Source organism: Lactuca saligna, chromosome 5 (assembly GCF_052625555.1).
Source record: "Lactuca saligna cultivar CGN05327 chromosome 5, ASM5262555v1, whole genome shotgun sequence".
NCBI classification, from domain to species: domain Eukaryota; kingdom Viridiplantae; phylum Streptophyta; class Magnoliopsida; order Asterales; family Asteraceae; genus Lactuca; species Lactuca saligna.
The window spans coordinates 219175210-219190433 of NC_136421.1; the positions used below are offsets into that span (position 1 = coordinate 219175210).

At 33.7% G+C, this 15224-nt stretch overlaps 2 protein-coding genes across 2 annotated transcripts; one reads left to right on the forward strand and one right to left on the reverse strand.

Annotated features, from left to right (window-relative positions):
* The first annotated feature begins 1301 nt into the window (after positions 1 to 1301).
* LOC145044967 (subtilisin-like protease SBT1.8) lies at positions 1302 to 4145 on the forward strand. The gene is made up of 2 exons (XM_078993333.1): positions 1302 to 3035; positions 3355 to 4145. Exons 1-2 carry the CDS (start codon positions 1415 to 1417, stop codon positions 4011 to 4013), a joined length of 2280 nt encoding a protein of 759 aa, XP_078849459.1. The 5' UTR covers positions 1302 to 1414; the 3' UTR covers positions 4014 to 4145.
* A 2-nt stretch (positions 4146 to 4147) lies between these two features.
* On the reverse strand, positions 4148 to 7311 carry LOC145044969 (uncharacterized). Its single transcript, XM_078993334.1, has 5 exons — positions 6730 to 7311; positions 5410 to 5462; positions 5286 to 5330; positions 5142 to 5186; positions 4148 to 4588 (listed from the first exon to the last, which is right to left on the reverse strand). The coding sequence occupies exons 1-5, from the start codon at positions 6868 to 6870 to the stop codon at positions 4171 to 4173; spliced, it is 702 nt and encodes a 233-aa protein (XP_078849460.1). The 5' UTR covers positions 6871 to 7311; the 3' UTR covers positions 4148 to 4170.
* Positions 7312 to 15224: the final 7913 nt, after the last annotated feature.

Below are 15224 nucleotides of genomic sequence, written 5' to 3' on the forward strand. Positions count from 1 at the left end.
CCTGCACTGATCTTAAGTCCAGATGGTCACCACATATGTTGGGGCCCAAGACAACCAGTACAAAGTCAAGGAAAAAACAATCGAATACAAAGGAACAAAAAAAAACTGGTGTACACAAGACAACCATGATCTCCCATAACAGAACAATATCAAAAGAGAAAGGAACAAGAAGATCCTCACAGAGCTGTTGAGAAATAGCAATAAGGGTCAACTCTCCTTGTCCGTTCCCTACTAGGATTTATCGGTGACAAAATTTGACCCCTAGAGAGTTATTTCAGACTAGGAGATTGATCGACGATGATCCAACCGATGAGACTCCAAAAGACCCACCACAACAAGCCAACAATAATCTGCAAGACTATAAACAATCTCGCAGTACCATGATCTAAAAAGAAATAAGAACACATATATTTGTTTCGATTTGAATGAGTAACAACAGAAACCCAAAATCGAAGCGAATAACCGAAAAAATCACAGTTTATGTAACAAAAACTAAGGATTCAGAAGTGAAATCGTAGATCGAACAACAACTGTAACGATCTAACCAAAACAAAAGAAAAGAAGAGAGGATTCAGAGAATACCTTTCTTAAACCGACGATCGAGTGAAGAAATAACCAATGAGCATCGAAAGAGAAGAATTGGAGCTTGGTCGCTCTGATACCATCTAAAAAACGTAAACTCAAGAACTTCCCAATATCATTATTTTATTCACTATGAAACATATGGTTTACATTAACAAAATACATCAAAAACCTCACTACATATCTCACTCACACTCATATTACACACTAACTAGAAAATTGTACACAAGATAGAGAGTATGAACAAACCCTAGCTATGAAACCCTAATCTACAAGTGAGAGACGAGAGAGTTTTATGAATACATAAATGAGGAAAAATGATTTGAATGAATAAGAAACAACGCAACCATACACTTAAATACTTCGGGTAAAGAAGATCCATGGTTTGACCCAAAGTCAGCATATAAACCCGTTAACCTGCATGTCATTTATAAAACACACCCCCACAAATATATTCATATACACAACTCGTCCTAATAATTTTTTAACAATTCATAAGAATAATAACAAGATAAATAAGATTACTTAATAAAAAAAATAACTACCGAATTTGTCCTAATATTTAAATTGGCAAATGAAAATTGAAACATATCACGTAAACAAACTTTAAATTCAAAAACTTATAATGTAATACTATAAAACAAATTTATGAGGCGATGGCAATCGAGTAATAAAGGGCACGGCACGCCCCAATTTGCAACAATACTCGCTTATAAGCAGACACCACTCCTTCATCCCTTCCATTCGTCCCTCTCTGACAGTGGGCAGCTGTGCAGAGATAAAATTCCTTCCATCTTCTTCACATCATTTTTAAATTATCTGTGAAATTGCCATGGCGTCTCTGCTGTGGCTATGCTTCTTAGTAGCAATTCTCCACCCATCATGCTTCACCATTACAACCGCCAAACAAACTTACATAGTTCAAATGAACAATCATCAAAAACCCACATCCTATCTCACTCACCACGACTGGTACGAAGATAGTCTGCAATCTCTCGCTTCCACTAACCCCGATGCCATTCTATATTCCTACACTAACGCCTACCACGGTTTCTCCGCCTCCTTAGATCTAGACCAAGTGGAGGCCCTCCGACAATCGGAGTCTGTACTCGGGGTTTACGAGGATACAGTTTACCAACTCCACACCACTCGCACTCCTGAGTTCTTAGGGATCGAAAATGAATTGGGGCTGTGGTCTGGCCATACGCCGCAGCAACTCAATGCAGCGAGCCACGATGTCATCATCGGCGTACTTGATACAGGAGTTTGGCCGGAGTCGAAGAGCTTTGACGATGCTGCTATGCCCGCTGTGCCTGCTCGATGGAAGGGTGAGTGTGAAGAAGGAGAAGATTTCAAACCAACCGTCTGCAATAAGAAACTGATTGGTGCTCGGAAGTTTTCCAAAGGTTTCCGGTTGGCAGCCGGTGCTATCTCGAAGGAGAAGGAGTCGCCGCGAGACCAAGACGGACACGGGACACACACTTCAACGACAGCGGCGGGGGCACAAGTGGGAAACGCCAGTTTGTTCGGGTTTGCTAGTGGGACGGCGCGTGGCATGTCTGTCCACGCGCGAGTCGCGACGTACAAAGTTTGTTGGAAAACCGGTTGTTTTGGTTCAGATATCCTCGCTGGTATGGATCGGGCAATTTCCGATGGTGTTGATGTGTTGTCCATGTCCCTCGGCGGAGGTTCCGCGCCTTATTATCGCGATACAATTGCTATCGGAGCATTCAAAGCCATGGAAATGGGTGTGTTCGTGTCGTGTTCCGCCGGAAACAGCGGACCCGCTAAGGCATCACTTGCCAACGTCGCTCCATGGATAATGACCGTCGGTGCCGGAACTCTCGACCGAGATTTCCCGGCTTACGCCGTATTAGGGAACGGAAAACGTGTCACCGGCGTTTCTCTGTACAGTGGGAAAGGTATGGGTGATAAACCGATTGAATTGGTTTACTTCAACGACAAAGGAACCGGAAGTTCGAGTAATTTATGTATGCCCGGTTCACTTCAACCGGATGCCGTACGTGGTAAAGTAGTTTTTTGCGACAGGGGTGTCAATCCACGTGTTGAGAAAGGTCAGGTGGTGAAAGAAGCCGGTGGTATCGGAATGATACTAGGAAACACGGCGGAGAGCGGGGAGGAGTTGGTTGCCGACAGCCATATGCTACCGGCGGTTGCCGTGGGTAGAAAAATCGGAGACGAAATCCGTGAATACTTGAAAACAGAGAAGAATCCCAAAGCGTTGCTTAGCTTCGGAGGAACGGTGTTGGGCGTTAAACCGTCGCCGGTGGTGGCAGCATTCAGTTCCAGAGGTCCGAACATGGTGACTCCGCAGATATTGAAGCCGGACGTAATTGGTCCCGGAGTCAACATCCTGGCTGGGTGGTCAGAGGGAATCGGGCCCACCGGGTTGGAAATGGATACCCGGAAAACCCAGTTCAACATCATGTCAGGTATAATCCAATTTCCAACGGTTATAATTTTAAAAAAAATCAGTCCGAAGATTTATTCCGACTCCATTGATTACAAAATCCATCGTACCACTATAATTTACTAATGCCATGATTATCATCAGTATCCATAATCATAAAATTTGATGCAAACAATTAAAAAAATAAACGCGTTATGCACATGACGAAGATTCTTCTTCAATTAATTTCACTTTGAGTGGGTTTGAAGTGCTTACATTAATGGAAACAGATCGAGATGAAGTGATAAACATTAAACAATTACCAAAAAAAAAAAAGTAAAAATCCCTTTGAATTCTTTTAGGTACATCCATGTCGTGCCCACATATCAGTGGCTTAGCAGCACTCATAAAAGCGGCACATCCAGGGTGGAGCCCTAGTGCGATCAAATCAGCGCTCATGACCACCGCCTACACCGTCGACAACACCAAATCACCGCTGCGTGACGCCGCCGGAGGCCAATTCTCCACCCCATTCGCCCATGGAGCAGGTCACGTCGAACCACACAAAGCAATTTCTCCCGGACTTGTGTACGACATCTCAACGGAAGAATACATCGCCTTCGTCTGTTCATTAGGTTACGACATTAAACAAGTTCAAGCTGTCGTCAATCGCGCTAATGTCACCTGCGCCAGAAAATTAGGCGACCCAGGACGATTAAACTACCCATCTTTCTCTGTTCTTTTTGGGAAATCAAGAGTCGTGAGATACACCCGGCAGCTAACAAACGTTGGCCTTGCCGGATCTGCTTATGATGTAGTTGCAGAAGCGCCGGAGGGAGTTCAGGTCACCGTGAAACCAAAAAGGCTTGTTTTCAAGAAAGAAGGAGATAAGATGAGGTACACGGTTACATTTGTCTCCCGGAAAAGCAACTCCGACGACCTTTTTGGGTCGATAACTTGGAAGAACGCCGAGAATCAAGTTAGAAGCCCGGTTGCTTTTGGTTGGGCCCGAGTTGTATAATAATATCAATATGGGCTTCTTTGTTTGACTGTTTCTAAAATTTCTCAAAAGCTAATGTAATAGAAGAAGTAGTTGTTTGTTTGATTTATGCCTTAAAAAATGAATCGATAAAAAAAGAAATATTAAATGTCATATTCTGTAATGTTTTTTTATTTCATTAACAACAATGATAACAAGAGTAACAGCATTTTATGCTGCAACAAGAAGCACTAACACAAGCACAAGGGGAACTACATTTTGGGAGTTTAGGACACGAGCATTTGCATTTGCATTTGGTAGGGAAACAGCAACACGAGAAGAAAGAAGAACATTTGCAGCAGCAAGAACTGAAATCCGGGCAGGATGGTTGTAGTTTCGGGCAGCAACTTGAATTGCACTTGGGGCAGCAACAGAAACATGATTTTAAACATGGCGGGAAGCAGGAACACAGGTTGAAAGAACAATTGCACTTTGGTAATGAACAGGAACAACAGTCGGGTAAAGAACATGAACAGCAACAGCGTGGCATTTGAAGTTGACAGTCATTGCAACAGCAGCAACAACATAGCCATGACATGTTGAAACAGGAACTTCCACTACAAACAACACAAATACATATATTTATTGTTAGTTTAGTAAAAGAAGATATGTTTAATCCTATATTTTCTTTCCAAAAAAGTAGATGAGATCTTGAGACAGATCTAGTCTAATCTCAAAGTCTCGATTAGATTCGCCTCGCCTTTGAGGTTAGAAACTATAGTCTAATCTCAGAGACTTAATGAGATTACACTAATGAGATTAGACTAAATTAAGACATGATATTTAATCTAATCTCAAAGCCTATGATATGTAGACACTATCATAGCATATCATCATGTCTTTTGAGACAAATCTAGTGTAATCTCAAAGCCTTGATGAGATTAACTTCTAAGATTAGATGTCTAGTTTAATCTCATTCGCAAAGCCTCGAGGAGATTTAGCAACTGAGATTAGACATTTTCATGTCTTTTGAGACAATATCTAGTCTAATCTCAAAAGCTCAATGAGATTAAACAAAATGTATCGAGTCTAATATATGCTAAATGTGGCTATGATACATACAAGGAAATAAAAAAAAAAAGATAGATGAAATATATATTTGTATCATACCATAGCCACTTCCAGAAGCCACAAGACTTACGAGTCTTCTTCCCCCTGGTTTTGGTCAAAAGAACAAACATATGAAGATGGTGGTTGATTGCTCATAAAGGAAAGAAAGAAAGAAGATTAGGTTTGATCATTGATGGGTCTTACGTTGTGATCAATGGCTCTGGATTTGCAACAACATAATCAGCAACCCTGTTAATCAGAGTTGGTTGGATGTTGAAAGTTGAAAAAGATTGATAAAACAAGTTATATGGTTGATCTGATTGCTTACTCTTTAATGCAATAAGAAGCAGGCTGTAGTGTTTCAGTCGATTTCAACTCTTCCTACCAAATTACACAAGAGAAAAAGAGAAAGCTTCATGATTAAGTAGACATGGTCACTTTAAAACCAAATTAATTTAGATACATTGTAGCAAATGATAAATAAACACACTTTTATAGAAGAAAATAAGGTTTTTCTAGACATGTAACATGTCCTATATTCGAGGGATCTGATCAAAAGTTCAAAAATTCACCTAAATTAGTGAAATGCGGTAACCGAGATTTACCATGAATGAATAAAATTCTTTGATTTCACGCAATTTATGTAAAAAGTAGAAAAATCTTAAAATTTGAGGGAAAGAGGCCCAAACAGAGGAAGTTAGACTCGATGAATGGGTATTTTTCCCATAGGTGAGTATCCACAATACGAGTTTGTTCAAAAACATTTGGGGTCCAATAAACAAACTTTTGAAAAAGCTTGGCTTTTATTACAAGCTCTCTAAGTGAGCTTTTTCAAAATATTAAGGGTCCCATAAGCAATAATGAAGATAATTGTCATAAAATTGAATAAAATGATTAGAACAAGATAATGGGTCCCATAAATAACCTCATGAAAAAAAAAGCCCCATTGTGGACATGATTTGAGCTTTTTGTAATATTGAGATGGTGTTGATGTGTCATAAATAAACTCAACCAAAAAGCTCTTACATAAACTCTTACAGATATCGTGTGTTGCATATACAAAGTACTGAATGGATAAATGACGTCTGTATAAATTATGTATGAACAATAATCACTTCTATTTTGGAAGAAACGATCTAAAAATTATGTATAAACAAAAATTGTTACTTTTTTAGACCAAATAAACTATGGGACATATCACATTTTGATCAAGATTGTATCAAAACAACGGATGTTCAATTTGATGTTCTCCGATTTACCTTGTCCCTTGTGACATTATATAGTGGGGACCATAATGTTTATCTTTTCTTTTTCAACTACACACATCACAAAGCCACTTAGAGTGGGATTTCAAACCCTACAAACACAATATAGATCAAGCATATCCAAGAAGAATGAAGCACAAAGACTAAAGCTTTTCGAAAGGGTTTAATTTAGTTTTACTTAAGACACTGTTTAATAGAATGACACATATATGCAACTTACTGTTTCAAGTTTTATAATTTTTTAAGTTTAAATCCACTTTAGAAAGCACCCAATTTTAGCAATGAAAGTGAAAGTAAGTGTGCAGAAAGAAAGCAGTAATACACATAATTCAAGAAAGCCAGATAAAAAAAAAAAAAAAAAAATAGGAAAGCGAAAGCAAAACCTGAAGGAAACCTATTTCTCTTTCCAACATCACAACCTTCGCCAGCTCTCTCCGTTTCCCGTACAACTCCGGCGGCGACTTGGGTCTGGGGAGCGGCGGCGTCGGAGATCCTAATCCACCTCGCTCCGGCGAAGAACCCATTGGAATGGAAGAGTAATAGTAGAGAGAGAAAGAGTGGGTTAACTGGGTGAAGTGTGTGTGAGAGAGAGAGAGAAGGTGTAGTAGGTATGAACGTATAAAGGAAAATTATTACTGTGGTTTCTGTTGGTGACAGAGTGGGGATAATTGGTGCAGAGATGAGACTCAGTACAATAATGTCTATCTACATTTAATACTACAAATACTACATGTATTTACTTGTTTTGATTAATCTATAGCAAGAAAAAAAACACCCCCAAATCAAGAAGAGGAGGAAGAAGAAAGTGGAAAGTGAAGGTGATGAAAATGGAGAAAGTGGTGGGGAAGAAGGTGGAGAGGTGAAGGTGAAGGCTGTCACTGCCGCACGTGACTGCCTTGTAGGATACTTACAGATGATTCAGAGACTGCTGTAACTACTACTACTGTAATCCTACTACGTACACCTCTGTTTTCTGTTTATTTCTTTACTTATATTAGAAGTGATGCTCTTTTAATTAAAAAAGTACATTATAAGTTTTGTAACTATGTTTTTTCTAATTATTTTATTTGGTTTACATGTAATTTTTAAAGCCATTTCCCATGTGAATGTTTGGCTTCCGAGGGTGTTTTGGGTTGAATGTTGAAAGTAAAAATGGTTTTTGGTAAAAATGTTTGTTGATTTATTTCGTTGAATGAAGTGGAGTTTTCTTTAGAAAAGAATATTTTTATTAACTTTTAAAGTAAAAAATGGTTTTTGGTAAAAATGTTTGTGATCTTTTCTTTCATGATTGTTTTTTACGTTGACAGAATCGTGATCATAAAAATAGATCTAGAAGTTGTAATCTGTATGAAAGGTCTAATGTAAACCAAATTCTTAAAAAGATTTGAAGATGACAAATGATATATAAATCTAGGCATCTAATGACTTAGGACGGTAATAAAGTTTCCAGCTTGTCCGTATTAGATCATTAAAGTTTTTTTTTATGCGTATTAGATCAATATGATTGTTATTACCGTTTAGAAATAGTCCTTTTACCGGTTTTAATGGGTAAAAAGGACTAGTTCTAAACGGTAATAACAACCATATTGGTCTAATACGCACAAAAAAACCTTAGTAACCTAATACGGATAAACTGAAAACCTTATTACCCTCCTAAGTCATTAACCATAATTATTTAGAAAACGTGCTTACTAATCAATTTGACTGATTTGTTTGACTGAAAATAGTTGCTTCCATTTAATGAAAAAATAGTTCATTAGTCAATTAGTTTAAAATTTTATTTAAAATAAAGAGTATTGGTGGAAATGTTAAAATTAAATACGAGTTGGACTATATATATATATATATATATATATATATATATATATATATATATATATATATATATATATATATATATATATATATATATATATATATATATATATATATATATCAATTTAAAGTATTTTCTTACATTAATGCATCAAGAAAAGCACAAAAGATAAATATCATTGATGATTTTATAATACATTAATATAATTAAGGATTTTATATACCATCTTATGATCCTACCGACGGTCTTATGATTTTATAAATTTACATTGAACTTACCCTAAATCGATATCGTTAACATCAAGATTGTTTAAGAATTTTAGAATTATAAGATCATACAATTCTATAATCATGATTGTGATTCTAATAGAATTGGTTTATATATTTTAGCTAATTTTTCTACATATAAAAATTCATAAATTAAATTAAAAGTAATATAACTTATTATTTATTGTATATTAGGAACACAAATGACTAATTGACTAATGAACTATTTTTTTCATTTAATTCATCAAATATAGCATTTGACTTTAAGTAAAAGTTCTTTTTTTTTTTTTTTTTTTTTTTTAGAAAAGAAACTTCCCTAACGAGGGTTACATGCCAGATTTCGCACTCCGACTAACCCCCGTTGTAAAGACTATGCCGCATGTTCTGGAGTCACTGCAGACGAACCTCTAAAAATGATAATTTTACTTGGGAAATTGTATACGTACCCTCAAATTTCCACCAAGACTCTTTATTTTAAATAAAATTTTAAACTATTGTATATTAGGAACACAAATGACTAATTGACTAATGAACTATTTTTTCATTTAATTCATCAAATATAGCATTTGACTTTAAGTAAAAGTTCTTTTTTTTTAAGAAAAGAAACTTCCATTAACGAGGGTTACATGCCAAATTTCGTACTCCGACTAACCCCCGTTGTAAAGATTATGCCCCATGTTCTAAGTTACTGCAGACGAACCTCTAAAAATGATAATTTTACTTGGGAAATTGTATACGTACCCTCAAATTTCTTTGTATACCCTAATGTGAATCTAATAGTACTTGTGTATCCTATTATTTTATAGTTTGTATGAGTGAGAAAGGTAAATATAATAACAACTTTTTACTTTTGTGTTTTCATTTGTTTCACTTCCTTCTAGTAAACAACCCTAAATTCAAACAAACTTTAACATATCATAAAAAATACAAAATGTAAAATTAGAATAAAAAAAGTCAAATCCAAACTCAATTATTAGAAAAAATATCCTTCGAACCCATGTTTGTGCTCCAAACTGATCACTAAATGAATACAATGTTAATGAAATTTTAAGGATTGAAAATGAAAATGAAATTTAATTTTGACTTGTTTTTGGTTATTGAGTTTTAGTTTTGACTTTTGTTTATTTTAATTTTTATTCGAATTATCTGATTTGCTCAAAATTTCAAAATTTAGGGTTTGAGGAAGAAAAAGATTCAAATGGAGAAGACAATGACAAAATTTGTTATTTTTATAAATTTAATGGATATATTATTACCTTAAAGGCTTAAACGATATATTCTTATATATATTAACTAATAAGATGGTTTGGGGGTAAAATTGTAATTTACACAAAGATTAATATTATAATAATATAAGAGCGAGTATATTTGTTTTGGGGCAGAGGGAGGACGGTAAAGGAAATAAAGTATAGAAAATGCGTCATGTGGTTGTAGTACTTGTACTATCGACTATGCTTTCGTAGCTTGTTCCAATGAACTGTCACCTCAACTTCATTTTTCATATTTCACAGTTCCCACTTCATTTACCTTTTGCATGTACAACTTTTTCCTCCAAAAGTTCATCATGTATTTATAACCGAGTCATTTAAAACAATATTTATTTTTTATTTGATTATTATTTTAAAGATACTTTCTAGTTATAAACTAGGAAAAATTAAATAAAAATTTTAAGTTTTAACAAAAATATAAGTTTTACTTTTGAATGTGTTTTAAGTCTAATAAAATTAGATATTTTGTTTAATTTGTCATATATATATATATATATATATATATATATATATATATATATATATATATATATATATATATATATATATATATATATATATATATATATTTAACCGGTTTTCGGGTAGGTAGGTTACTTAATGTTAGTAAAGTTTTTGATTTTTTAAAAATGTTCGGGTTTACTCTTAAGTTATAAAAAATGTTCGAATTTACTTTTATTTTGATTGTTGATGTTATTATTATTATTATTATTATTATTATTATTATTATTAATACATTTTTAAATGTATAAAAATATTTTATACGTACATTTTTAAATGTATAAATATATTTTTATTAATTCATATATATTTTTAAAAATAGTTATACTTGTATTTAGTATTTATATTCAATTGAAAGCATATGCATTCCTTTAAAAATGTATTTATATATTAAAAATATATTTATTTATATTTAGTAGGTATAAATATATATTTATTTCATATAAAAATATATTGTATACATATAAAATAAAAATACATATTTATAAGGTTTATATTTTATAAAAGATATAATCATATGTATTTGAACATATTACTAAATAAAAACATGTGTTTATTTCATATTTATATGCATACGATATTTTTATACAAAACAAATACATATTTATATCTATTAAATAAAAATAAAATATTTTTTAAATGTATTTAATAGATATAATTTTTTATTTATTTTATATAAAAACTATCATATACATAGAAACATATTTATGAAATAAATACGTATTTTTACTTAGTAAGCAAACACTATTTTTTTTATTTTACTTGATGAATCACCCAAAGAAATAAAAAAATGTTTCGTTTATATGTACTTTACAATATAAATATGTATAAATACATATCTCTCACACACACACACATATATATATATATATATATATATATATATATATATATATATATATATATATATATATATATATATACTTAGTAAAATGTACAAATATATATAATTATATCTTTTATTTAATATAAACCTTATAAATAGATATTTTTATATTTATATGCATAAAGTATATTTTTATACACACTAAATACAAATAAATATATTTTTAATATATAAGTTCATTAGCTTTTGAGATCTATATAAATACTAAATAGAAGTAAATATATAATATTAAATACAAGTAAATATATTTTTAAATTTATAAAAAATAATGTTATACATTTAAAAACATATTTAAAAATGTGTGTATAAAGTACCTTTATACGTTTAAAATGTATTAAACATATATAATATTAATAGGAGTAGTAGTAGTAATAATAATAATAATAATAATAATAATTAATCAAAAAATTCAAAATAACAATCAAGTAAGGGTAAATTCGAACATTTTTGAAAACTTTAAGGCTAAATCCAAATATTTTTAAAAACTCAAAGATTTTACTGGCATTAGGTAAGCAGTAGGTTACCTGAAAACCGGCTAAAAGAGTATCAATAAACAAATTAAACAAACCATCTGACTTTATTGGATCTAAAACATATCCAAGAGTAAAACCGATATTTTTGTGAAAACTTAACTACTTAAGTGATTTTATGTCATTTCCCCTATAAATTAAACCAAATACTACGACTTTATCCCCTAAAATGAAAATAAAGGCCCACATTATATATTTCTGACAAAATTACATAAATGATCTTTATGGTTTCTCAAAAGATACAATTGCTAATTTATTTTGAAAACCATAGTCTTTGTGGTCTTTAAAACTTGTATAGTTGGTTAGTGAGCCACATTAAATAACTTATTAGCCCTTTTCATTATCCTTTATTTTTCTTCAGTTCTTGTATTATTATTATATTAAAAATGATCATCCATACCTTACCCAATCCTAATCCTTGCTTCCATTTCTCTTCACCACCACCACTACCATCACCATAACCACCACCACCACCACCATATTATTTTTAAGTGTCCCATATTTATCAATTAAAATAGCATCATAAGCTTACACCAAATTGGAGTGATAAATAGAATCGATCACTTACATAAACATACCCGTTGCCACAAAAAAAATCTATCACATACATAAACATACCCATTGCACCATTGGATTTAAGAAAAAGAAAGTGAAGTATTATAGATTTGAAAACCATATGATCCATATATACTTTGAGTTTATTAACTTTGAGAGATTCAATAATGAACCTAAAATTTTCCTTTCTCACAGAATAATCCACACCGAACAAACGTTGACCTCGAAAGTTGGGACATTGAACCTGTAAACCTCTTGTTGGTTGAGATTCAAATGCACCTAAACACAACCCAAAATCTCAAGTTGAACCAAGATTAAAGCACCTAAAAATCAATATTTTCCTAAAATCAGATTCAGAAACATCAAGAAAATCCTATAAACTCCAATATGATTTGAATCAATAATAAAAATTGGGGCAAGATAGAGGTGAAACATCACCCGATGATAACACACCATCAAAAACTCCATGAACTACATCTTTTATCTCTATTCGGAGTTAATAATTTGGTATTGAGAGGAGACTCTACCACCGCACCTAGAACTGTGTATATCTGGCGAAATTGTGAAAATCCTTTCCCATATGCTTCTCAGCCACTACCCCTTCTCCAAGCTCTTCCCTTTGTTCTTCTTCTTCCTCTTCACAAGTGCCGACAACTTTTATTACAACAAGATTTCCTCCACACACTTTTCATTCCAAACTCTCCCACCTAATGTTTGAAGATTGGTTACGATTTCTTCATTTTTAGGTTAGATTTATCAGATTTATTAGGAAAATTAAATCAAACTGAAATCTGTAGGTTGGAGATAAGATATGTTTAGGTTTCAATGACAGAGAAAGAATGTTTGTTAGTGAAAGGAGAGTAGGGTGGATGGGGTAGATTTAATAGGGTTTTTATTTTAATAAAATATATGAAAGAAAAATTCATATCATGGGTAAAATGTGTTGGGTTTTAGATGATGTGTCATTGGGCTTAGTCTTTTGTATTAACGAGTTGAGCATGTCCACTCGTATTTATTTCTAGGGTTAGAGTATTTAAGGTGCATGCATGTATCATATTTTAGTTAACCCTGATAATTACGCTGTAACCCTATTCACGCCTCTACAATAGCAATTCTTCAAAGAGTTCTTCTTAGGCGTGACACTTAGTCATTCGACATTCTTGATTCATCATTATGTTATTCTTTTACTTGTTTTGAATCTGATCGACCCTTAAGGATTTTAATCATAATAATTGGTGTCAGAGCAGGAGACTGTGTAATCTATACGCATTCTTCTGTTTACAGAGTTTTAGGGTTTACGTTAATATAGGATCTATTTCAGTCGTCTTCATTGTCATATTGACGGCTTAAAGTGATCTTGATATTACTCTACAAACAATATTTGTTTACACGTCTGATTCTTTATAGGCATCAAAGAAAATATCATCATGCAGCATGACGATTCTCACATTAATTCCTTGAATATTTCAAGCAGTATTGGATCAACAAACAGGATCCCGATTCTCTTTCCTAATGAATATGAAGCTTGGGCGCTTCATTTTGAAGATTATGTTCTCGGTTCAGACGAAAATGGCTATTTAATATGGGAAGCCATTACTCTTGGTCCATTCATTCACACTGAAACCAAAAGAACTATCAAAACTCAGAAGGAATACAACCAGCTGCTCCTTGATGTGAAGGATGTTCCTCAGGACGAGAAAGAGAAACTAATCAACAACATCAAAGCAATCAGGATCATTAGATTTGCTTTGCAGGCCGATACTTTTCGTCTAGTTAGTTCGTGTGATACTGCGAAAGCCATCTAGGATCGAATCAAGGAAATTTACTCCCCTAACGCAGATCTTGAGCATTCTACACAAACACTCATACTTTCAGAGTTTGGTGCTTTCACATAAAAGCCAGAAGAAAATCTGAGCCAAACATTCAATCGCTAGAATCATCTTCTTTGCAAGATGATGAAACATGGTATTGGATGTGAGGTGATCGAACAAAAGGTTACTTTCATGAATGGGTCTAGATCTAAGTGGATGGCAGTGGTCTCTACCATCAAAGCACACGAACAATTCAAAAGTTACACTTTAGCCAAGCTTGTTGGGATTGTTAAGTCACATGAAATTGAGGTGTTGAAAGAAGCGAAAGTTATTTATGGTAAGGGGTCTCTAGCCCTTGTTGTGAAGGGAAAGACAATTGTATAGGATGAGTCTGAGTCTGATCACTCTGAATGTGATCTTACAAATGAGGAGTATGCTTTGGTGGTTTCAAATCCCAAGCGGTTCGCAAGGAAGAAATTTCCATTAAACAAAAACCGAAACTGGCAAGGCAGTTACATATTAGAAAAAGTGAAGGACGAAAATAAAAATGCTTCTCAAAAGGAGGAAGAGAAAAAGGAGAAGAAGCTCGTTGGTGACTCTGGCTATGACTGCAACTATTGTCATGGAAAAAATCATTTAGCCAAGGAGTGCATGCCGAAAGGGTTGAACGAAAGGAAAGAATGAGAAGATGATGAGGCTTACCACGTGCGAAAGTTGGAGGAAATCAAGAAGAAGAAGACTACTTATAACTCTATGCCTAATTTGATTGTGCAAGAAAATGTGGCAGACAACAAGTTTGGAGGAGTTGAAATCTGGTCAATTGACTCGGAAGATGAAGAAGTTCGCAAGCCCACACACGGCAGGGCGTTCGTTGCGAAAGAGGAGAGTTCGCGGTTTGCAGGAAGGTGTTTAATGGTGACAAGTGATGGGTCAAAGATGCAGGAGAATGATACCTGAAGTGGAAGAAGAGAAGATAGTTGTTTCACTGCAAGACCAATTCCTGAACAAATCAACGAATGTGAACAGCTAATCAACAAGGTAAATCTAATTCTTGAATCTCTCAATATACCTATGTCTAGATATGAAACTAAGTTAAATGACCTAAAATTTTACCTTTATAAACATATTGATAGTTTAAAAAGAACTCGTTTGACAAAATCTAACCTAACTGATCAAATTAGTAGGGTTTCGTCGAAAAGCGATGAGAGGCGAATCTGGATAGAGAAGATCGAGTCGGATTTGTCT